General features: G+C 37.9%; 1 protein-coding gene across 2 annotated transcripts in view; it reads right to left on the bottom strand.

Moving 5' to 3' along the window:
• The window catches only part of SNTB2 (syntrophin beta 2), a 112,807-nt gene that overhangs the window by 30,224 nt on the left and 57,223 nt on the right, over nucleotides 1-25,360 (bottom strand). For both annotated transcript variants that reach the window (XM_055305529.1, XM_055305530.1), the window contains exons 3-4: nucleotides 14,158-14,368; nucleotides 3,847-3,989 (exon numbers count right to left, since the gene is read on the bottom strand). In XM_055305529.1, coding sequence (XP_055161504.1) covers nucleotides 3,847-3,989; nucleotides 14,158-14,368 — 354 coding nt within the window. The remainder of the gene's footprint in view (nucleotides 1-3,846; nucleotides 3,990-14,157; nucleotides 14,369-25,360) is intronic.

The following is a 25,360-nucleotide window of genomic DNA, read 5'->3' as shown; positions in this document are numbered from 1 at the left end:
CTGTGTCTCTGCCTCTCTCTCTCTCTCTCTCTGTCTCTCTGTGACTATCGTAAATAAATAAAAAATTAAAAAAAAAAAGAATTCCTCTTTGACAGATTTTCACTTAATAAATAATAATTACAATTAAAGCAGCTAATACTTACTCGAGCACTTAAAATGTGTCAAGTACCATTGTAGCATTTTACAAGTATTAACTCATCTAATACTCACACCCTATCTCATTAAGATTCACTAAAGAAATTAAAATTGCACAGCACAGAAAGGTTAAGTAACATGCCGTCAATTACCTACGATCAGAGGCAAAATGGGGACTCAAATGCAACTTATTAAGGATTGGTCTTATTATCTTCTATTAAATCTTCAGGGTTTTTTGGTGGAACGGGTTGTTTTAATTATATCAGCTTTACTGAGATATAATTAATGATGTTAGTATACTCAGAATTGTGCAACAATCACCACATTCAATTTTAGAAAACTTTCATTACCCTAAAAAGAAATCCAATTTCCATTAACCATTACTGTCTATTTTTCCCCATCCACCTCACCTACAACCCTGGCAATGACCAACTTACTTTCTGTTTCTATAGATTTGCCTATTCTGGACATTTCATATAAACTAAATCATATAATATGTGGTGTTTTGTGTTTGGCTATTTTCATTTAATATGTTCTCAAGGTTCATACACATTGCAAAGTATACCAGAAAACATTCTTTTTTACTGCTGAATAATATTTCATTTTATGGACATACCACTTTTATCAATTGATGGACACTTGTGTTGTTTCCATTGTTTGGGTATTATGAATAATGTTATTGGGAATATTTGTGTATAAGTTTTTTTTTCTTTTTTTTAAGTAAGCTCCATGCCCAGTGTGGAGCCCAACCTGGGGCTTGGACTTAGGGCCCTGAGATCCAGACCTGAGCTGAGATCAAGAGTCAGATGCTCAATCACTGAGCCACCCAGGAACCCCTCATGTAAAAGTTTTTGTGTGAACAAAAGTTTTCGTTTCTTTTGGGTATACAACCTAGGAGAGGAATTGCTAGGTCATATGGTGACTCTTTGTGTAGACTTTTGAGGAAGTGCCACATTGTTTTTTCACATCAAACACACCATTTTACATTCCCATCAGCAGTATATGAGGGTTCCATTTTCTCCACATCCTAGTCTACAATTGTTATTATCTGTCTTTTTAATTATAGCCATTGTTGTGGGTGGGAAGTGGTATTTCATTGTAGTTTCAATTTCCATTTCCTTCATGGCTAATTATGTTGAGTATCTTTTCATGTGTTTATTGGTCTTTTGTATATTTTCCTTAGACAAATTTTTCTTAGATCCTTTCCTCATTTTTATTATTTATTTATTTTTAAAGATTTTAGTTATTTATTCATGAGAGACACAGAGAGAGAGAGAGGCAGAGACATAGGCAGAGGGAGAAGCAGCCTCGTGGGACCCGATCCCGGGACTCTGGGATCACACCCTGACCCGAAGGCAGATGCCCAACCATTGAGCCACCCAGGCGTGCCGCTTTCCTCATTTTTTAAATGGGTAGTTAACCTTTTTATTATTGAGTTGTAAGAGTTTTTTGTATATTTTGTAGATACGAGTCCCAAATTAGATAAATGATTTGCAAATGTTTTCTCTCATTCTGTGGGTTGTCTTTTCACTTTCTTTTTCTTTTTTCTTTTTTGTCTTTTGACTTTCTTTTTTTTTGTCTTTTTACTTTCTTGATGGTGACATTTGAAGCATAAAAGTTTTTAATTTTAATGAAGCCCAACTGATTTATTTTTTTCTCTTCTTGCATGTGCTTTTGGTGTCCTATCCAAGAAGACTCTGCCCAAGCTAAGGTCATGAAGATATACTTCTGTATCTTCTTCTAAGAGTTTTATAGTTTTAGCTCTTAAATCTTATTTATATCTTTTCCCTATTTGCAAATCAATGCCACACTGATAGTATACACAGAATCACCCCATTTCCTTCTTTAATACCAAAGTGCTTTGGTGATCGAGGCCCAGTCTAGTCAATGGCCAGAAATTATTTGTTTTATAGGATTGTACTTTCTAGTATCAAAGGCTCATGTATAGGATGTCACAGATTTCTACTTCATCTTTCCAAGGACACACAATTAAGAAAATATCTAAGGATAAAGCTACCCTCCTTGCATTCTATGATCGTAACTGGAGTATAAGCTTCTTCCATAAAATTTAAACTTAAGAGGTGTCCACAGTCATATTCATAAACTCTAAATCTTTGGGAAATATAAATTTAATAGTTGTAATTATAACTACTGAGATATGTCCACATGTTTTCTTCTTTTTTTTTAGGATTTATTTATTTATTTTTATTTATGATAGACAGAGAGAGAAAGAGGCAGAGACACAGGAGGAGGGAGAAGCAGGCTCCATGCCGGGAGCCCCACGTGGGACTTGATCCCGGGACTCGAGGATTGCGCCCTGGGCCAAAGGCAGGTGCCAAACTGCTAAGCCACCCAGGAATCCCCTGTCCACATGTTTTCATAGGATTCCTGTCATGCTCCAAATGTAACTATGACTGAGAAACTATAATTTAAGTAATACATTGAACTCAACTAAGATTTACTGAAGGCCCACCATATATATGCAAAGCACTATGGGAGGGTTGAGATGACTAAATCAAGGTCCTGACCTCAAAGAGGTTATAATTTAGTGGGGATTAAAAAAAAATCCAGGAGGGAAAAAAACCAAAACAAAACCAGAGAACTGATGGTTAAATTCAGTCTTTATGCAGAACTCTTATGTCCACAAAGAATTAATGAGGGTACATCTCCCTAATTCTGAGGCTCAACAAATCCTTTATCTCTATTCTGTGATCTAGGTGCTCCAGCTCTAATTTACAGAGAAATTCCTAAAAGCTATGTGAGAATTATATTTTTATAAGAAAAAAATGACATATGTAGGAGAACTTGGAAAGTTGAAGGAAATCCTATATAACATGAACGTCTTGCCGTAATTTAAAGAATACTCTTTAAAAAAATAAATAAAGAATACTCTTCCTCAAATGACTCTGTCTACTCAAAGCAGGAACCCCCATCACCACTCCCATCCCACCCCCACACTGTTCCCTGGAGGACATACCAGATGGTTTGATTATGTAGCTTTTTTTTTGCTACCAAATATTTTTCTATGGAGCTCCTTTTTAATATATAGCTTTTGAGTTATTTCAAAACCAGATTCTTTTTTAAGACCAAATAAAGTTGAATGTGAATGTGTTCTCTGGTTTCACACTAGTTTCTAGTTACCCCTTAAGACATCTTGGCCCAAAAATCTACATATCTCTATTCTTTTCCCTTCCAACTCTCTGCATCTGGCATGATAGAAACATCCTGTTGCTTCAGGTCAAATCAATGTTTATTTGCTGGCATCAAAATTATGTGTTCTTATACTAGAAAGAGAATTGAAGAATATTTTGGCTGACTTGTGTGGTTTATCCACAGTACCACATTCTGGTTTAAGTGATTTCATCACTCAGTCAAAAGGCTACCCCAATTTCAGTGGTTTTCTAGTCACAGTCAATAAAGTAAAGGAAAAAAAAAATCCTACTATTTATCTTTATGACTAAGCAAGACTTGAAGGGAACAGTTAGGAAGTTGTTTCAACAACTTAAAAAATGCTAATGGCAGAAAACACTTACTGAGCTAGGAGCTGCAAAATAATCAATAAGGTTGTAAAAGAAACGTTTTTGTCTTCAACCAACTATATCAGCTACTTAAATGCTATTTTAGGTACCTAAGATAATAGAATTCACTTTCCAATTTTTTGGTAGATTTAGAGTAGGATAGCTATTTTATTTTTTTTGTCTTTAGACTTACCTCGTGGCAACAAGAGGGTAGCTATGACATGGTGATGCCCAGGCATCCCTTGTCCACGGCATACAGTCATAAAGCAGCAAATCCTTCTCAGTCACAGCCATGAGGACAGGTCTCCATTGTTGTCTTCCACCATCTAGTTTTGCCTGTTACAATGGTAAAATCCAGAAAGCAGAGCTAATTATAATGATACGCAGTGTAAAAATCCTTTCAGTGATGGTCTAACACAGTGGGTCTCCATTTTGTTCCTTGATCCTAACAGGCTTGAAGAACAGGAAACATCCCATCAGGTTCCATTCCACTGGCTAGGATTCTCCAATGGGAGGTGTGAGGTGGAGTGTGTAAGCTGGAAAAGCTTTCCCAGAGTGAGTGAGAGACAAAATCTAATGATAGGACTCTGTTTTTATAGAGTTCCCCATTACACTTTAGGATGTTTATGTTTCTGTTTCAAATGTACCATTGCATTTACCTGCATAAAGTTCACTTACCTCTGTGAGGATTTAAAAGTTAGGAAAACAACCACAATTTATCCATATTGTCAAGGATCCAAAGCCAGAAAGCAGAAGCGTATGCTGCCCCAGTATATCAAAACATTTCCCCCCATTGAAATAACAAACAGGGAATGTTTAACAATAGTGTTACTTTAACATGGATCCTAAAACAAAAACAAAAAAAAACATAGATGCTTCAGCTATCACTGATGGCTTCAAGGAGAAATCAAAATGATGAATCACTTACAGAATTCTCTTTAAAGCTGCTTCTTACTTTCTCTTTCTTAATGACTTCTGAAGGTCATTTGGAAATGTCAGAGCACCCTAAGAATGTATCTATAATCTGAAAAGTGACCTGAGTGGTTTGGTTCTGTGTTACAATACCTACTGCCAGAACTTTCCCCTCGTAGTTAGAGCCACAAACTGATTCCACGAAATGGAAATGAATTCTAGCCAGTGAAGTGACTTATATTCTTGTATGTGCTGATGACCTAACTCTGAGAATGCAGCAAGACATGGTAGAAATAATTCAGCTTTTCTTATCAGTGAATCCAAGTTTTCTAAGATTCTATATTTAGTCTCTGGGTAACTCTATAATATCTGGAGGGAAAATTTCCAGATATTTTTTTAGATTCTTACATTTTTGTGTCACAGACAACCCAAAGGGATTTCTAAGTCTTTGTCTCTGAAATTGTTATAAATGATATTTCAATAGGGAAGATAAGGTAGTCTTCCCTTATTTATGGTTGCTTTTCATGGTTTGAGTAACCCACAGTCAACTACTGTCCTGAAGCAGATGATCTTCCTTCTGATGTGTGGTGAGAAAGTCGATCATAGCCTAATACTCCGTCACAGTGCCTACGCCATTAACCTCACTTCATCTCACATCATCACAGAAATCACTAATATAGTACAAAAAGATAATTGAGAAAGAGACCACATTCATATAACTTTTATTACAGTTATTGTTATAATTGTTCTATTTTATTATTAGCTATTGCTAATCTCTTACTTTGCCCAATTTATAAATTAAATTTTATTATATATATGTATGAATAGGAAAAAATATAGTGTGTATATAACATTCAGTACTATCTGTGGTTTCAGGTATCCACTGGGGGTCTTGAAACGTATCCCCAATGCATAAGAGGGACCACTATAATGCAAAATCTATCTTCCCAAGAGGTTAAAATGGCGATCTCACTTTCTGTTCCTTAAAGATAGGGAGAGAGGGGGTAGCGGGAGGAGAGGGATAGAAGGAATAGGAGAGAGAATCCTAAGCAGGCTCCATGCCCAGCACAGAGCCCAATGCAGGGCTCAATCTCACAACCCTGAGATCATACCTCAGCCAAAATCAAGAGCAAGGACGCTTAACTGACTGAGCCACCCAGGTGCCCTAGCAATCTTTTTAAAATTAATATTTCCCGGGATGCCTGAGTGGCTCAGAGATTAAGTGTCTGCCTTCAGCTCAGGGCATGATCCCGGAGTCCCAGGATCACGTCCCACATCGGGCTCCCTGCATGGAGCCTGCTTCTTCCTCTGCCTGTGTCTCTGCCTGTCTCTCTCTGTGTCTGTCATGAATAAATAAATAAAATATTGTTTAAACAATTAATTTTCCCCTAAGTTATAAGAGAGATTTTGAAGGCTAGATCAGAGCATATACATTTGGAAAACCTAATTTTTTTAAAGAGATTTTATTTATTTATTCATGAGAGACAGAGAGAGAGAGAAAGAGAGAGAGAGAGAGAGAGAGGCAGAGACATAGGCAGAGGGAAAAGCAGGCTCCATGCAGGAAGCCCTATGTGGGACTCAATCCCAGGACTCCAGGATCACACCCTGAGCCAAAGGCAGATGCTTAACCGCTGAGCCACCCAGATGTCCTGGAAAACCTAAATTAAATGTATTTTAGAGACATTTAGAAAGATAAAGAAGATATTTTAGGCAATATAGGAAAACTGGTAATACCAATAGAAACAATATCTAATTCAAGATAGAGAACTTTTTGTTCAACTAACAATTTTTAAAAAGTGTTTATTCTTTGGCCCTTTTGAGTCCCTAGTTTTTAGAGAACTTCTTTTCTCTCTTCTATGTACCATTGCAGTAAAGTGAAATGTCATTTTAAATCATTCTGTTTGTCTATTTGCCTCAAGTTATAAGGGCGCTGTTTGCTTTCAGTGTAGTCAAAATGCTGCCTGCTATATATAGCATGTGTTTTTGGTTGTGGTATCGGTACAAGCAGCCTTGGGGCTCCACTAGTAAGTATTTGGCCAGAGAAAAAAGGGATACTAATGTTAGGGTTCTGGTTTGCTTGTGTTTCAACACCCACACATGCACACACCTAGCTAAACAACAGCCTTCTCCAAATTTTATTTTTAATAGAGTTGAATAACACTAAAGATGAAAAACTAACAGTTACTATTCATTCCCTAAATCCTAAACCTATAAATCAATCTTTTTGATAAGTGATATACTTCTGTCCTTAATTGTGTTATTATGATAGAAAATAGAGAGCAAAAACTAAATAAACCACTCCACTAATGCTGATTTAATGTTTATGGTCCTAACTTGAGTACTTACACATTTTGAGAATTATTATTTTTTAAAAGATTTTATTAATTCATTCATGAAAGACACACAGAGAGAGAAGCAGAGACATAGGCAGAGGGAAAAGCAGGCTCCATGCAGGAAGCCCAATGTGGGACTCGATCCTCAGGACTCCAGCATCACGCCCTGAGTTGGAAGGCAGACGCTTAACCGCTGAGCCACCCAGGCATCCCTGAACTTGTATTCTTGAACAGTATTTTATAATTAGTGATTTGTTTGTTTTTTGTATGAATATATACAGACATACACAAAAAAAATTACTGAGCATCTACTATATATATAGCATTAGGCTAACATCTCTGGGGACAGTAAAGATTTGGGAAAAAATGTGTTCCCATCTTCCAAGAGCTCAAAATTGATTGGAAGAAACACCACATAAATATGGTCCATAAAAGACATTGTGATGAATTGGTGGCCTTGTTTTCCTCCTTTCTACTTGTCTTTATGGAACACAAACCAAATTAATTTCTCTTTAAATGTCTAACAACTCGGGATCCCTGGGTGGCTCAGCGGTTTAGCACCTGTCTTTGGCCCAGGGCGCGACCCTGAAGTCCCAGGATCGAGTCCCACGTCAGGCTCCCTGCATGGAGCCTGCTTCTCCCTCTGCCTGTGTCTCTGCCTCTCTCTCTGTCTATCGTGAATAAATAAATAAAATTAAAAAAAAAATAAAAGTCTAACAACTCTCTGGTGCCTGGGTGGTTCAGTGGTTGAATGTCTACTTTTGGCTTAGGTTGCGATCCCAGTGTCCTGGGATCAACTCCCGCATCAGGCTCCCCATGGGGAGCCTGCTTCTCCTTCTGCCTATGTCTCTGTTTCTCTATGTCTCTCATGAACAAATTAATAAAAAATTTTTAAAAGATTTTATTTATTTATTCATGGGAGACAGAGAGAGAGAGAGAGAGAGAGGCAGAGACACAGGCAGAGGGAGAGAAGCAGGCTCCATGCAGGAAGCCCGATGTGGGACCCAATCCCAGGACCCAGGATCACACCCTGAGTCAAAGACAGACGCTCAACTGCTGAGCCACCCCGGCGTCCCGACAAATGAATAAAATTAAAAGAAAAAAAAAAGTCTAACAACTCTCATATATTGCTGGTGGGAATCTAAATTAGTTCAACTGGGGATCCTTGGGTGGCTCAGCACTTTAGTGCCTGCTTTCAGCCCAGGGCGTGATCCTGGAGTCCCGGGATCAAGTCCCGCATCAGGCTCCCTGCATGGAGCCTGCTTCTTCCTCTACCTGTGTCTCTGCCTCTCTTTATGTGTGTGTCTCTCATGAATAAATAAATAAAATCTTATAAATAAATAAGTTCAACCTTGATGGAAGGTAATTTTTTTAAAATTTTTATTTATTTATTATAGTCAGAGAGAGAGAGAGAGAGAGGCAGAGACATAGGCAGAGGGAGAAGCAGGCTCCATGCACCGGGAGCCCGACGTGGGATTCGATCCCGGGTCTCCAGGATGGCGCCCTGGGCCAAAGGCAGGCGCTAAACCGCTGCGCCACCCAGGGATCCCCGATGGAAGGTAATTTGGCAATATTTATCAAAATTACAAATGCATATCCCCTTTTGTGGTTCTTTAAAAATATGTCCACAAAGTCTTTATTACTCTTCTAAGAGGTAGAGCCCTTAGGTGTAGAGTAAACTTAACTCGGGGCTAATGAAAAGAATATAGCAGAACAGACTATGAAAGGGACTATGGCTTCTATTTTGCTCTTTCTCTCAGATCACTCACTCTGGGGAAAACCAGTAGCCATGTCTTAAGGACACTCAGGCAGCCCTGTACCAAAGGCCTCCATGGCAAGAAACTAAGGCCTCCTGCCAACAGCCATGTGAATGGATCATGCTGGAAGTGGCCCTCCCAACCTCAGTCAAGCCCTCCCATGACTGCCCCCTGGCTGATAGCCTGACTGCAACTTCATGAGGGATCCCAAGCCCGAACCACCCAGCTATACTGCTGCCATATTTCTTTCTTCAGAAACTATGTGAGGTAAATATTTGTTATTTTAAGGACACTAAGTTTGGGAGTCATTTGTCATGTAGCAATAGATAACTAAAACACCCCCTTGAACTCAGCTCTTCTGGGGATTTATCTTATCCTTCAGGTATAGAAATATCCCCTACTCTCTAAATTATCAATATCTAAATATAGTAACTGCTGCTTCAGAAGACATGAACACATATTTCTCCAAAGACATCCAGATCGCCAACAGACACAAAAAAGATGCTCAATATCAATCATCAGGAAAATGCAAACTAAAACTATAGTGAGATATCACCTCACCCTTGTCAGAATAACTACAATCAGAAAATATAAGTAAGAAACAACAGTGTTTGCAAGGATATAGAAAGAAAAGAACCCTCTTACACTGTTGGTGAGGATGCAAACTGGTGCATTCACTGTGGAAAATAATATGGAGGCTCCTCAAAAAATTAAAAATAGAACTGCCCTAAAATCCAGTAATCAAACTACTGGGTATTTACCAGAAGAATACAAAAATACTAATTTGAAGGGATATATGTATGCATCCCCATGCGTATAGCAGCATTATTTAGAAGAAGGAGGAGGAGGAGGAAAAGAAGGAGGAGAAGAAGGAAAAGGCAAACAAGGTGAAGAAGAAAGAGAAGAAAGAGAAGAAGAAGATGACGACAAAGAAGAAGAGGAGGAGGAGGAGGAAGCGATTTATATATACATACAAGGAAAAAAAGAGGCACTGTTGTGCCAGGAGAAAAACTTTTTTTTGAGGATAAAAAGTACATCTTATTTTTTAAGATTTTATTTTAGTTCCAGTAAGTTAACATAGTGTTATATTAATTTCAGGTGTACAATGTAATTCAACATTTCAATACATCACCTGGTACTCATTACGATTAAGTGTCCTCCTTAAATCTCCATCATGTATTCAACCCATCCCTCCCCCCATCTCCCTCTGGTAATCTTCAGTTTGCTCTCTATGTCTGTTTCTTGATCTGTTTTTCATATTTTCCCTTTGTTTTGTTTCTTAAATTCCACATATAAGTGAAATCATATAGTATTTTTCTGACTGACTTATTTACTGTTTAGCCCCGTGTACGTCATTGCGAATGTCAAGATTTCATTTTTTATGGCTGAATATTATGGCTGAATAATATTCCATTGTGTATATATACCGCATCTTCTTTATCTATTCATCAGTCATTGGACACTTGGGCTATTTCCTTATCTTGGCTATTGTAAATAATGCTGCTATAAACATTGGGGTACATGTAACCTTTTGGATTAGTGTTCTTGTATTCTTGGGTAAATACCCAGTGGTGCAATCGCTGGATCATAAGGTAGTTCTATTTTTAACTATATGAAGAATCTACATACTATTTTCCATAGTGGCTGCACCAGTTTGCATTCCCACCAACAGCGCACAAGTGTTCCTTTATCTACACATCCTCACCAACACTTGTTGTTTCTTGTGTTTTTTTACTTTAGCCATTCTGACAGTATGAGATATTTCATTGTAGTTTTGATTTGCATTTCCCTGATGAAAAGTTATGCTGAGCATTTCTTCATGTGTCTGTTGGATTTTGGATGTCTTCTTTGAAGAAATGTCTGTTCGTGTCTTCTGTCCATTTTTAAACTGGATTATTTGGGTTTTTTTGAAGTTCTTTATGTATTTTGGCCAACCCTTTATCTAATGTCATTTGCAGTATCTTCTCCCATTCAGTAGGCTGCCTTTTAGTTTTGTTGACTGCTTCCTTCACTGTGCAGAAGTTTTTTATTCTGATGAAGTCCTAATAGTTTGTTTGCTTTTATTTCCCTTGCCTTGGGAAAGACATATCTAGAAAGATGTTGCTATAGTCGATGTCAGAGAAGTTACTTCCTGTGTTCTCTTCTAGGACTTTTATGGTTTCAGGTATCACATTTAGGTATTTAATCAATCTTTAATTTATTTTTGTGTATTATGTAAAAAAGTGGTTCAGTTTCACTCTATTGCATGTAGCTGTCTAGTTTTCCCAGCACCGTTTGTTGTAGGCACATTCTTTTTCCCACTGGATATTCTTTTCTCCTTTGTTGAAGACTGACTGACTATGTATTGTGGGTTTACTTCTGGATTTTCTATTCTGTTTCAATAATCTATGTCTATTTTTGTGTCAGTACCATACTGTTTTGATTACTGCAGCTTTGTAATATAACTTGAGGTCTAAAATTGTGAAGCCTCCAGCTTCATCTTTCTTTTTCAAGATTGTTTTGGCTATCTGGGGTCTTTTGCAGTTCTATACAAATTTAATATTCTTTGTTCTAGTGAAAAATGCTGTTGGTATTTTTATAGGGAGTGCTTAAACATGTAGATTGTTTTCGGTAGTGTAGATATTTTAACAATATTTGTTCTCCCAATCCAGGAGCATGGTATGCCTTTCTATTTCTTTGTGTCATCTTCAATCTCTTTCATCAGTGTTTTATCGTTTTCTGAGTATAGGTCTTTCACCTTTTTGGTTAGGTTTGTTCCTAGATATTATTTTGGGTGCAAGTGCAAATGAGATTTTTTTCTTAATTTCTCTTTCTGCTGCTTCATTTTTAGGGTATAGAAATGCAACAGATTTCTGCACACTGATTTTGTATCCTGCAGATTTTACTGAATTCATTTATCCATTCTAGCAGTTTTTTGATAGAGTCTTTTAGGTTTTGTTTTTTTTTAAGATTTTTAATTTATTTATTCATGAGAGACAGAGAAAGAGAGGCAGAGACACGGGCAGAGGGAGAAGCAGGCTCTATGCGGGGAGCCCGAAGTGGGACTCTATCCCGGGACTCCAGGATCATGCCCTGGACTGTAGGCGGCGCTAAACCACTGAGCCACTCAGGCTGCCCTCTTTTAGGTTTTCTATATAGAGTATCATGTCATCTGCAAATAGTGAGTTTTACTTCTTCCCTACCAATTCCGATCTCTTTTATTTCTTTTTGTTGTCTGATTGCTGTGGCTAGGATTTCTAGTACTATGTTAAATAAAAGTGATGAGAGTGGACATCCATTGAGTATGATGTTCGCTGTGGGTTTTTCATATACGGTCTTGATTATTTTGAGATATGTTCCCTCTAAACCTACTTTGTCAAGGGATTTTATCATGAATCAGTGTCATACTTTGTCAAATGCTTTCTTCTGCATCTATTGACGTGATTTTATGGTTCTTACCCTTTCTCTTATTGATGTGATGTGTGACATTGATTGATTTGTGAATATCAAACCACCCTTGTAACCCAGGAATAAATCCCACTATATTGTGATGAATGATTTTTTTTAAATGTATTGTTGAATTTGGTTTGGTAGTATTTTGCTGAGAATTTTTCATCTATGCTCATTAAGTATGTTGGGCCTAACATTCTCTTTTTTAGTGATATCTTTATCTGGTTTTGGTATCAGGGTAATGTTGGTCACAGGATAAATTTGGAAGTTTTCCTTCCTTTTCTATTTTTTGGAATAATTTAAGAAGAATCATTATTAATTTTCCAAGAAACAGACTCTTAACTATAGAGAACAAACTGATGGTTATCTGAAAGGAGGTGGATGGGGGGATGGGTGATACAGGTGATGGGGTTTAAAGAGTAGACTTACCATGATGAGCACTGTGCAATGTGTAGAATTGCCGAATTACCATATTGTATATCTGAAACTAATATAATACTGTATGTTAACTATACTGGAATTAAAATAAAAAATGTAAAACATTTAGAAACAATGATAAATTTAACTAACATACTAAAACTTTCAAAATCATAAGTACTTATACCATGATTCTCATTAGTTTCTTCTCTGCTTAATTATCCTTTTTTTTTTTAAATTTGTATTTATTTATGATAGTCACACACACACACACAGAGAGAGAGAGAGAGAGAGAGAAGCAGAGACACAGGCAGAGGGAGAAGCAGGCTCCATGCACCGGGAGCCCGACGTGGGATTCGATCCCAGGTCTCCAGGATCGCGCCCTGGGCCAAAGGCAGGCGCCAAACTGCTGCGCCACCCAGGGATCCCTGCTTAATTATCCTAATTATGCTTCTTAGAAATTATCACAATGCTAATTCTGTGTTCTAACTTAGCATAATTATTATTTGAAACATTTATAAAATTTCAGAGCTCAAAAGAAAAAACAGATTAGTAGAGTCCAGTGTTGGTCTATACACAATTTCCTGGTGAGTTACCAAACAAGATTGCTAGGCCCCACCACAGATTTATCAAATCAGAACTGTGTTGAGATGGGACATGGGGGAGGGGAGGGTGGAGAGCAGACCTCACAAACTAGTTAAAACAAAATAAAAACAAGAGAACAATATATTCCTGTGCTGATACTGACATAATCCCAGCCCCTTTGGACACACATTAGGGAACCAGGATTCAAAGAGATGAAGGAACTTTTAAAAAGATCTAAAAGCAGTGGAAACCAGAACTACTACTTAAAACACTCATTTTAGAACCCTTAGTCCAGTCTTCCTTTTTTAACTCCTGGTGACTGAGCTGACCGTCAAGGACCCAAAAGAAAAAGGATGTACCATAACATCATGTATACTCAAAGTCTCCCTTTTGTCAAAATGGGATTCAAACTAATTTGGATTAAGTTCTTCCTTTCCTTTTACCCAATGTCCTTTTTTAATTTTTCAGTTGTGGAAGACAACCATACATTTGGCTAATGGCTTGTAAAATATTTTGCATATCTTATACTTTTCCCAGAACAAGGGAATAAGCTTTCTGTCCCTGAATCTCCGGCAATAGACTAGAACAGGGGTTGTGAAACTATGACCTATGGGCCAAATGCAGCCTTGTACCTGTTTTGTAAATAAAGTTTTATTGAAACACAGCCACACCTCTCCATTTTCATACTGTCTACTACTGTTTTCTTGTTCCAACTGCAGAGTCAAGTAGTTGTGACACTATCTGGCCCATGGCAGAAAAAGTTTGCTGATCCTATTCTAAAATCATGAAAATTATCCTCTGTCATTAAGGAAAGAGATGGTAATAAGAATCTCTTTTTAGTTATCTTGTGATGATGATTATCATGACAGTCAGTTCTTCTGATGGAGGTAATAATCAGCAACAAATAACTAAATGGTAGGGAGGAGAAACACAAGATCAACAAACAAAAGATCTGCAAGCTAGATATCCAGGACCTGACTGCATGATAAAGATTACAGGTATATGAAGTGGGGGAACCACCTTGGCCCTGAATGGTGACCCAGTGAGACCCTGCCCTGCCTCTCAACCTACCTGTTCTGCCAGCCAGGCAATGTGCTTGACCTCCTTGCTGCCTCCTGCTGTACTGGTTGCACCAAGCATGGCATTGAGTTCAGCCAACACCTGTGGGAGGAGAGCCATTATGTTGGTGTGGATAGCTACGAACCAGGAGTGTGCTGTGGCTGTATCCTTGCAGCGCAGGATCAACGTGTTTCTGCTATCAGGAGAATGTAGTTCTATCAATCTGTGTGGAAAAAGAAAAAAAAAAAAAAAGCTAGATCAGAAGTTATCAAACCTGCCAGAGTGTAACATATGTAACTGGAAATCTATTTTAATTTTACATTCCAGAATAGAGATACTTTCTCTTAATTCCTTCGGGCCCAATTTCACAGAAAACCACATATGGAAAGATAATCATCAGAAAGACTAACTGCTGGGTCTGCTGTTTCAGTGTGTTAATGTAATGACCTAAAATGAAGGAACCTATTGTATGGGCTATGGTAAAACACCTTGCTTTGCTTTAATTTCCATGTCAAAAGAAATGGAAAAGCATGCTTGTTGAATGTCATATGCACACTGTAAAGAAGGAACTGATATATTTTTTTAAATACTTAGAAAATTCTGGTATATGGTATTGCTAGGTAAATAAATCCAACTGCCAAATAGTGAACTGAAATTTCCACTATGTGGAATAGAGAAAAGAGAAAATAACTGAAGAATAGGACTTTTTATGAAAATCTGAAACTTGCTTTTAGGGCCTGGGTAAAATTACATGGTTAAATCATCCACTGAGTCATAGGAGAAAAAGAGTTAAAAGATCTTTAACTCTAGGCCTGTTATTTGTTAATGCCCCACTGAGAAGAATCCAAACTTCAAAAGTCACCTTAAGGAATTTGATAAATTTCTCTACAAGTACATCGAACAAATTTCTTAGAAAGCAATTTATTGGGCACTGTTATCTGTTTTGGTCAAAATTTTTGCCAAGATGAGTTTAAAAAGTCAAATAAATAAATGAAATAGATGTATACACTTCTGTGTTCTAACAGTGAACATATGTATCTTTCAAAATGGACCAAAGATAAAGCTCTTAGGAGTGTTTTTCATAGTAGGCTAAAAACTGAAAAACTGCCACTGACCAGGTACAGATCTTTTTATTCTTTCATCTTTCTGAAGACAGTTTTTGCTGCCTTGAAGTACTGTCATGAGATCCTATACTACTTTAGAAGATAAGTAGCTTACTTGGATACTAGCATGGCCTGCCTTGAAGCTTGTGCCCCTCTCTTTTGCCACATTTCTAAACCTTTTGTGATTCCATGTATTTCAATTTGCCATACCTAATATGGCAAATACACATTGTCATCTCAACTGTCATTAGACTATCCTTAAATAAATATTTATTGAGAACCCACTATATGCCAGCTATTTTTTGAGACACTAACAATGGAGATACAGTGGTGAAAAAAGATAGAAAAAAAATAATCTCTGCCTTTATTGGATCTATTGTCTAATGAAGACGGCAAAAATTTAACAATTAATACAATTACAGATTACAATACATGCTCCTATAAAGGACTGTGATAACTACTATGAATTTCTTGTCTAAAAGAGGCAAGATGGTAGGGGCAAAAAGCAGGACTGCAATGGAGGCCTCTACACCTCCAAGGCACACTTACCCAGCTAGTGTCACACTCTGAAACAGGTTATAAACACATCTACCTCATACTTACCGACTCACCTACCTAGTCCCCTTCCTCTCACTGGAGTTAGTCACCTAGCTATCTGAAAGGCTAGCCACTAGTCTATCTATGTTTTATATGCCTTCAAAGTTCTAAGGCAATGGCCAAAAGGCCAAAAAATTCTAGAAAAGAGTCACAACATAAAATAAGATCTGGAAACAGTCAAAACTTGAGCCCATACTAGAAAGCTCATGTTATTAAGAAAAAAAATCTTGGGATCCCTGGGTGGCGCAGCGGTTTGGCGCCTGCCTTTGGCCCAGGGCGTGATCCTGGAGACCCCGGATCGAATCCCACGTCGGGCTCCCGGTGCATGGAGCCTGCTTCTCCCTCTGCCTGTGTCTCTGCCTCTCTCTCTCTCTGTGTGTGTGTGTGTGACTATCATAAAATAAAAAAAAAATTAAAAAAAAAAAAGAAAAAAAATCTTTAGATAGCAAGTCATAAGCTATTTGCTTTTGTTTTGTTTTTCTGTGCTGGGTGCAAAATCTGCTTAAGATTCTCTCCCCCCACCCCGCCCCTCTCTCTCTTAAAAAAAAAAAAAGGTAAAAACCACCTAAATATCCACTAATGGAATGGATTAAAAAATGTGGTATTATACAAAGAAGGGAATATTATGCAGCCTTAAAAAGGAAGAAAATTCTGGTACATGCTACAACATGGGTGACCTTGAGGACATTATGTTCAGTGTAATAAGCCAGTCACTAAAAGAGAAATATTGTATGAGTCCACATATATGAAGTATCTAGAGTAGTCAAACTCGTAGAAATAAAAATTAGAATGGTAGTTGTCAGGGGTTGGGAGGAGGGGAGAATAGGGAGATGTTCTGAAATGGGTATGGAATTTTAGTTTTGCAAGACTAAAAATTTTTGGAGATTGTTGTACAAATATACTTACTATCACTTAACTATACACTTAAAAATGGTTGAGATGGTAAATTTTATGTTATGGGTATTTTACCACAATTAAAAACTGTAATATAAATTAATTAGAAATAACCTTGTGGTGGGATGCAAGATGGATTACAGTAGATAAAGATATGGCCTGGGGAGATTTAATTGGACCCAAAGAAGGATAAAACCAGAGAGTTCACCAGTAGGATAGACTTCTAGACAGAAGGAATTCCTCCATCCTAAAAGCCCACCAAAAGTAGAAACAGGAAGAGAAACAAATAGCTTATTCATATTAACCTTTATTTTTTCCCTCAATGTTATTTTATCACATCTATTCTTTCTGATGCTATTTTTCACTATATCAATTTTTGTTGTCATGATTCTTAAGGTATTTACTGGCTACAAAACTAGTTATATTTTCTAGAAGAAAAATAGCTATACATTTGTTATGGGAAGATTTAAAGCAGTATATTACACTCAATAACACAATAAAATATCGCACTAAAAGGCAGAATCATTTCTAATTCTTTTGATGAGTTAATAATTGTAATATCCAGAAAAACTGCTCAAATTATTATTAAAGTAGTCAAACTTAAAGTTACTTAATGGGGATGCCTGGGTGGCTCAGTGGTTGGGCATCTGCCTTTGACTCAGGGAGTGATCCTGGATTCCCAGGATTGAGTCCCACATCAGGCTCCTTCCATGGAGCCTGCTTCTCCTCCCTCTGCCTGGTTCTTTGCCTCTCTTTCTGTGTCTCTCATGAATAAATAAATAAAATCTTAAAAAAAAATAAAGTTACTCAATGACAAGTTATCTATAAAATTCAATGCTGGATTATTAGATAATGTGTGACTGCAAACTCAAAGCAAGTTGTCGTATATTTTCTTTATTGCTTATACTATTTTTTTAAAGATTTTATTTATTTATTTGAGAGGGGGAGAGAGAGAGAGAAGAGCCCAACTAGAGGCTCAATCACAGGACGCAGGGATCATGACCTGAGGCAAAGGCAGATGCTCTACTGACTGAGCCACCCAGGCACCTTACTTATACTAATCTTAGGAAGAAAAAGCATTTCCAGTATTTCTAGAGCTCCCTATAAAACATAGCAACTCAGCACACACATTTAGTCAACTCCTTCCTAAAATCCCACTATAGGGCAGCCCCGGTGGCTTAGTGCTTTGGCACTGTCTTCAGCCCAGGGTGTGATCCTGGAGGCCCAGGATTGAGTCCCATGTCGGGCTCCCTGCATAAAGCCTGCTTCTCCCTCTGCCTGTGTCTCTGCCTCTCTTTCTGTGTGTCTCCCATGAATACATAAATAAAATCTTTAATAAAATAAAATAAAATAAAATAAAATAAAATAAAATAAATCCCACTATAAACACTTAAAGGGGTTTTTAAAAATATATATTTTATTTATTTACTTGAGAGAGCAAGGGAGGGAGACAGCGAGAGAGAGAGAGAGAGAGAGAGAGAGAGAGAGAGAGAGAGAGAGCACAAGCAAGAGGAGGGGCAGAGGGAGAAGGAGACTCCTTGATGAGCAGGGAGCCCGATATGGGACTCGGTCCAGGACTCTGAAACTATGACCTGAGCCGAAGGCAGATGCTTAACTGACTGAGCCATCAGGCGCCCCAAAAGCGATTTTTGTAAAATGTAATGGACTTTTTCTTTCAGCAGTATTAGGTTTATATAAAAAACTGAGTAAGAAGTACAGAGAACTCCGAAACACCACCCCTCCCTGCCTCTCCACAATATACCCTATTATTCACATCTTGCATTAGTGTGGTCCATTTGTTACAACTGATGAGCCAGCCGATAATGATACAATATTATTAACTAAAATCCCAGTTCACTCTTTGTATTGTATATTCCAAGTTTTGACAAAAGTATGCCATAGATCTACCATTACTGTATTCTACAGAGTAATAATTTCACTGCTCTAAAAATCCTTGTGCTCTACCTATTGGTTCCTCCATCATTCAGGCCCTGGCCCTGACTTCTGATAACCACTAATCATTTTACTGTCTCCATGGAATCATACAGTATGTTACTTTTTCAGACTGGCTGCTTTCACTTAGAAATATGCATTTAAGGTTTCTCCATGTCTTTCGTCCTTGAGAGCTCATTTCTTTTTATTGCTGATTAATATTTTATTGTCTGGATGTACCACACAATTTTTTTTATCCATTCACCTATTGAAAGACTTCTTGCCTGCTTGCAAGTTTAGGCAATTCTGAATGAAGCACACACTGGTGTGCAGGTCTTTGTGTGAACATTAAGTTTTCAACTTCTTTGGGTAAATAACGAGCACAAGTAGTAGGTCATATGTTAAGACTATGTTTAGCTTTGTAAGAAACTGCCAAACTGTTTTCCAAAGTTGCCGTACCATTCTTCATTCCCACCAACAATGAATAGGAGTTCCTATCGTTCTGCATTCCTCTCCCGCATTTGGTGCTGTTGGTGTTCTGGATTTTGGCCATTCTAATAAGTGTAGTGGTATCTCATTGTTTTAATTTGTAATTCCCTAATGACATGTGATGTTGAGCATCTTTCATATTATTATTTGCCATCTGTATTTCTTCTTTGCTAAGGTGTCCAGATCTGTTGCCCATTTTTATTTGTTTTTTATTTTTTTAAGATTTTATTTATTTATTTATTTGGGGGAAGAGGGGGAAGAGGATCAGCCGGGGAGGGGGAACTACAACAAAATTATGGAAGCTGGCAAGCAGACAGAGGAGTTAAATGACTTAGCAGACCTAAGAAAAGTGAGGAGTGAAATCCCAGTCAATCCATGTTGCAGAATCCTGAATAGGATGGGGAATTAGAGCATGAGTTAACTCTGGGAGTGGGAGTAAAGCACATAGCTAAAATAGAGAAGCTGGCTGCAAGTCTGTTCCAGCATTCCCCACACCCAGCACTCAGTGACTGCCCCACCCTCAACCCAGCAAAAGATTTGTATCCACCCTTATCCCACTAAACTGAAAAGAGCCAGTGATATCCTGAATTCAGTCCCCATATCAAGCTAGTTGTTTGGGGCTATTTATTTCCACTGGGCTGCTTTGCACTATAACCAGCTTAACATCCTTTAAACACATGCTAAAAAGTTCAGTCGCAAAACCATGATGAGAAATTTCTTTCACTCCTCCTACTGACCTACTTAGTACTAAAGATAGGAATCTGTTCATCCTTCTCTAGGCACAAAACGTTCCACCTTCTGAAAATGCCTTTACACTTCATACAGTTTCTGGGACAGTCTCTCAGACTCCTTTGACACAGTCTAAACTCTGAAAATCTTGATGTCAAAGATCCTAGTTATTAATAACCAGAAGAATGGAAAATAAATCTGTTATAAAATAAAACTAAACCTGATTAAATAGGATAAGACAACAGGACCTCTAGGCTGGAAAAAGATGAAAATTGACAGTAAATTAGTTCACAAGGCAGGAGCACCAATTTTTCATGAAAGAGAAATTTAAGTTTCTTAAGAAGGGACTGTGAAATAGAATATTAATTTATAAGACACTGAAAAGAAACTCCAAAACAGGAGTGATGATTCTAGGATCCAGAAGACTTTGCCTTTGGAGAAGGAGCCCCACAACTGATAAAGGGGGCAAAGTATTTCAGAAAGTCTAGTGCTGTTCTAAAAGAAAAATTCAAATGAAAACTCTGCTAATAAAACTCTGAAGGCAGTCTGCCAGTAATTGTTTGGGCCCATGGGAGAGAGGAGGAGACAGCTACAGTGTGAAGAGTTTTGGCCACTAGTCAAACCACTGAGGATTTCCTGAGAAATGCAAGTACATTTTGATCAGATGAATCAAATTAATGTTTAGGTACACCGAAACAGGATTCTGTAAGTAAGTCTAGCCTGTTTATTTCTCCTTTTAGTTGTCTTCGACATATCTTATATATTTAATAATAATCATATTGTTTTAATATTTCAGAAAGCCAAAATTTACCTTTTAAATGAGAAATAGCCAATATGAGGACGACCAAGACTTCGTGAACCAGCTCAAATTAACATTTATATTTCTGGAAAGCAGCACTTAAGAACACCTTGTCATTGCTAAACTCCACACTGCCCACAGTGCTATTTGTGAAGGAATGGGCGCATGTTTTTTCTCTGGACTTCATCATTACTTACTTAGCTTTCACTTCCCACAATGAACAGCTTAGAACTATGAAAATGCCTAGTGAAGTCTTGAAAACTCAAGTTGGAAGAAGAGAATGAACTTCCTCCTCCTCCTTACTTATTCTGATGGTCAGCACTTTTTTTCAGCTCTAGACACTGAAACTAGATCAAAGTAGTAAAATAGAAAAAAAGATGTTTCCCTCTCAGGTCAAGTAAATTTTTGGTTTAGAAAGTGAAACCCTGGGCAGCCTGGGTGGCTCAGCGGTTTGGCGTGGCCTTCAGTCCGGAGCGTGATCCTGGGAATCGGGGATCGAGTCCCATATCGGGTTCCCAGCCTAGAGCCTGCTTCTCCCTCTGCTTGTGTCTCTGCTTCTCTCTCTGTGTGTCTCTCATGAATAAATAAATAAAATCCTTAAAAAAAAAAAGTGAAACCCTTATATCAAGATGAAAGATGATTCACAAAGAGATTCTACTACTTTCCACTGGAGTAGTTAATATTAAAAAGACTGACACCTCCAATGTTGGTGAGGACGTGGAACAACGCAATCTCTCATGCGCTGCTGGTGTATTTAACTTATTAATAACAGTATTCATTTAAATGGCACAATCACTTTGGAAAAAAGACTGGCATTTAGAAAACGAAACTTTTATTTAAGGGATTTATTTATTTATTTGAGAGAGAAGGATGGCGAGGAGTGGAAAGGGAAAGGGAAAGAAATAATCTCCAACAGACTCCCACTGAGCAAGGAGCCCAACTCGGGCCTCAATCCTATGACCTTGAGATCATGACCTGGACTGAAGTCAAGAGTTGGACACTTAACCCACTGAGCCACATAGGCGCCCCAGAAAACTAAACTATTTTACCCAGCAATTCCACACCTAAGACTTTACCAAAGAAAAATGAAAATGTATGCCTACAAAGGGTTCTACAAAAATATTCATAGTAACTTTATTAACTCTAAACTAAAAATAGGGCAGCCCCGGAGGCGCAGCGGTTTAGTGCCGCCTGCAGCCCGGGACATGATCCTAGAGACCCTGGATCGAGTGCCACATCAGGCTCTCTGCATGGAGCCTGCTTCTCCCTCTGCCTGTGTCTCTGCCTCTCTCTCTCTCTCTCTCTCTCTTGAATAAATAAATAAAATCTTTAAAAAAAAAAGCAGGTATAGTAAAATGTTCACGGTTGACTCTAGGTGGTGGGAAAATGAATGTTGACTATAGAATTCTTTTGACCTTGCTTTACGTGGAAGATCTTTTACAATAAAATGCTAGGAAAAAAGTAAAGAATGTTGGGAAACCACATGCCCACCAACGGCTTAAAGAACAGAATAAGTATTTTCCACATTAGGGAAGATTTAGGCCTATTTCTTGCTCCGAGTTTTACAAGAGACTATGTTGAAGATTAAAATTTCCAAATAGAAATATGGTTATATAAAGCTGCAACTTGATAAATGTTTTGCTCACAGATGTCCTAACAAAACTTATTTTTACTGTTCCTGCGATGGATTGGTTTTTTCCATGGCTTTAAATGTTGCAGCTGTGTTACTTGTCATGACATCTTCCTGAGACAGAGCTGAGATAAATTTAAGGATCAAAGAGCTCCAAGTGATTTTCTAGATATTATCTTATTTATCCTTGAAGTAGTTCTAAAAGACTCTAGTTGAGCAAACATTATTATGTCCATTTTACAAACAGAGAAAATAGGACAGAGAAATTAAGGGATTTATTTAAGGTCATAGGACACAAATGGCACATGAAATAATAGTATAGTGAAAGCTTACTATGCCAATTTTGCAATCATCCTCTTATTTAATCTGCATATAAGTTTTCATTTTGTACAGGAGGAAACCAAGGCTTACAGAAAAGAAATAGCTTGGCCAAAGTTTCAAAGCTCATCATCTAACTTCTATCTGACTAGCTAATGGGTACTGAACATTTTTTTCTCCTAAGACATATAAATGTTCCCACTCCTATGGACATAACTGAAGTTCTGCATAATTTTGCCAGGCACTAATTCTACTGCTTTTCTTTTTCTCCAGAAAGCACACTGGAATGCAAGGAGGAGTGATAAAGAAATAACTTTGATTCTCTTACAATTTATATTTTACAAAAAGCAAATTATCTATAAATCTTAGCATTTCAAGTAAAATGAGAAACAAATTACTTTGTAGCATTAAGATTGAGAATCTACAATAGCCTGAATCTTCTAAGACTTTTCCTCATTTAGTATACCATGGTACAGGAAACTGACCCTCTCTTATTTTTTTTTTTAAAGATTTTCTTTATTTATTCACAAGAGACACAGGGAAAGAGGCAGAGACACAGGCAGAGGGAGAAGCAGGCTCCATGCAGGGAGCCGAATGTGCGACTGATCCTGGGATTCCAGGATCACGCCCTGGGCTGAAGGCAGACGCTCAACCGCTGAGCCACTCACGCGTCCCTGACCCTCTCTTATCGAAGAGCAAGATGTGATACAAATCTTGTAACCCAAACTTCTGTCTCCAATTGGTTCTGAAGATCTATTTCAAACCTGATCATGCACCAAATGTCTTTAGCATTTAGTATGTATCCTACAGAGAGTGCAACGCCGTGATCCTGACCTTTAATAAAGGCCAAAGGTACTGAGCTCTAAAAGATGTCTAAGTAGAAGATAAAGTAGCACAATCTTCAATAATACAGCCAAGTCACATCACCTTCCTCCTCCCACAACCTCAGAGTTCTGCAGAAACTTTGTAACACTTTGCCTTTTTCTCTAATACCCCACCATATCAGCAGCGCTACAGGTGCTACAGACTGTGTCCTGCCCCATTGAATCCATATGTTAAAATCCTAACCCTCGATGTGATATTAGGAGATGGAGCCTTTGGGAGGTGATTAGGTCATGAGGGCAGAAATAAGCGCTCTTATAAAAGAGACCCCAGGGACGCCTGGGTGGCTCAGCAGTTGGGCACCTGCCTTTGGCTCGGGTCGTGATCCCGGAATCCGGAATCGAGTCCCGCATTGGGCTCCCTCTGAAGAGCCTGCTTCTCCCTCTACCTGTGTCTCTGCCTCTTTCTATCAGTCTGTGTCTCTCGTGAATAAATAAATAAATAAATCTTTTAAAAAAAAATAAAGAAAGAGAGAAACCCCAGAGAGCTCTCTAGACTCTTCTGCTATGTGAGGACACAGCAAGAAGATAGCCATCTATGAATCAGGAAGCCAGCCCTCACCAGACACGGATTCTGCTGGCACCTTATCTTGGACTTCTATCCTTCCTATTCTTGGACTGTGAAAAATAAATTTCTGTTGTTTATAAGCCACCCAGTCTATGATATTTTGTTACAGCAGCCACAACAGACTATGACAAGAGATACCTATTCTCATTCTCAGAAATGATTTACAATGAAGAGACTTAGCCTGAAAAAATTCCTTAGCCTGACAACCAGTTGACAAATTTAGTTGCTGTTTGTTCTTTATCACATTGTTTCTCTATTCTAGTTCCTTCTTTGTGGTCCTTACTTATTTTTTTTCCTAATTTTTTTAAGTTCATAATTAACCAAAAGCTCTCCAAAAATGCATTTCATTTGAAGAAAAAAAATAATTTTGATCTAAAAGTTAGAAGTGATTACTTTGCAAATTAAATTCTTACTTTATGAAAAAAAAAGCAATTCTTTAAAGACCAAGCTGTGCTGTATTTAGATAAAATTTATCATGCACACAATCTTTCATGAATAAATCTATATGTAACTTGAAACAATTTCCATAATGTCTTGAATTTGTGAAAGAAAGAAAACAAGATCAATATAAATATATCAGAACATAATTTTCAAAATGTGAAAACATAATTGGCAGTTAAGACTTCTTCAAGCTACTCTTTAAAAAATATTTTTTTGGGGGGATCCCTGGGTGGCTCAGCAGTTTAGCACCTGCCTTTGGCCCAGGGTGTGATCCTGGAGTCCTGGGATCGAGTCCTGCATCAGACTCCCTGCATGGAGCCTGCTTCTCCCTCTGCCTGTATCTCTGTCTCTCTCGCTCTCTCTGTGTCTCTCATGAATAAATAAAATAAAAATCTTTAAAAAAAAACTTTTAAAAAAATTTATTTATTTGAAAGAGAGCAAGCAAGAGAGAAAGCACAAACAAGGGGGAGGGCCAACAAGAGAGGGAAAAGCAGGCTCCCCGCTGAGTGGGGAACCCAACCTGGAGCTCAACCCAGGCCCCAGGATCATGACCCGAGCCAAAGGGAGATGCTTAACTAATTGCAAGCCACTCTTTCTTAAGAACCTACAATGAACCTGGCTCTGTGCAAAGGGTTCATATTATTGTCTCATTTAATCTGCACACTGAGTTAAGTATTATTATTCTTTTTTTAAAAAAAAACAAATGAGGATATGGTGGTTTGTGGAGGTGAAAGGATTTGTTCAGAGCCTTCCTTTCAGCAGGTCACCCTAATCAAGATTGTCTGATTTCCAAAAGAAGGTTTATCTGATTGCAGAGCTCAACTCTTTCCAGTA

This window comes from Nyctereutes procyonoides, unplaced genomic scaffold (assembly GCF_905146905.1).
Source record: "Nyctereutes procyonoides isolate TBG_1078 unplaced genomic scaffold, NYPRO_anot_genome, whole genome shotgun sequence".
In the NCBI taxonomy this organism is placed as follows: Eukaryota; Metazoa; Chordata; class Mammalia; order Carnivora; family Canidae; genus Nyctereutes; species Nyctereutes procyonoides.
The sequence above is the reverse complement of the archived record's forward strand: the minus strand, read 5'-3'. Positions and strand labels throughout refer to the sequence as shown.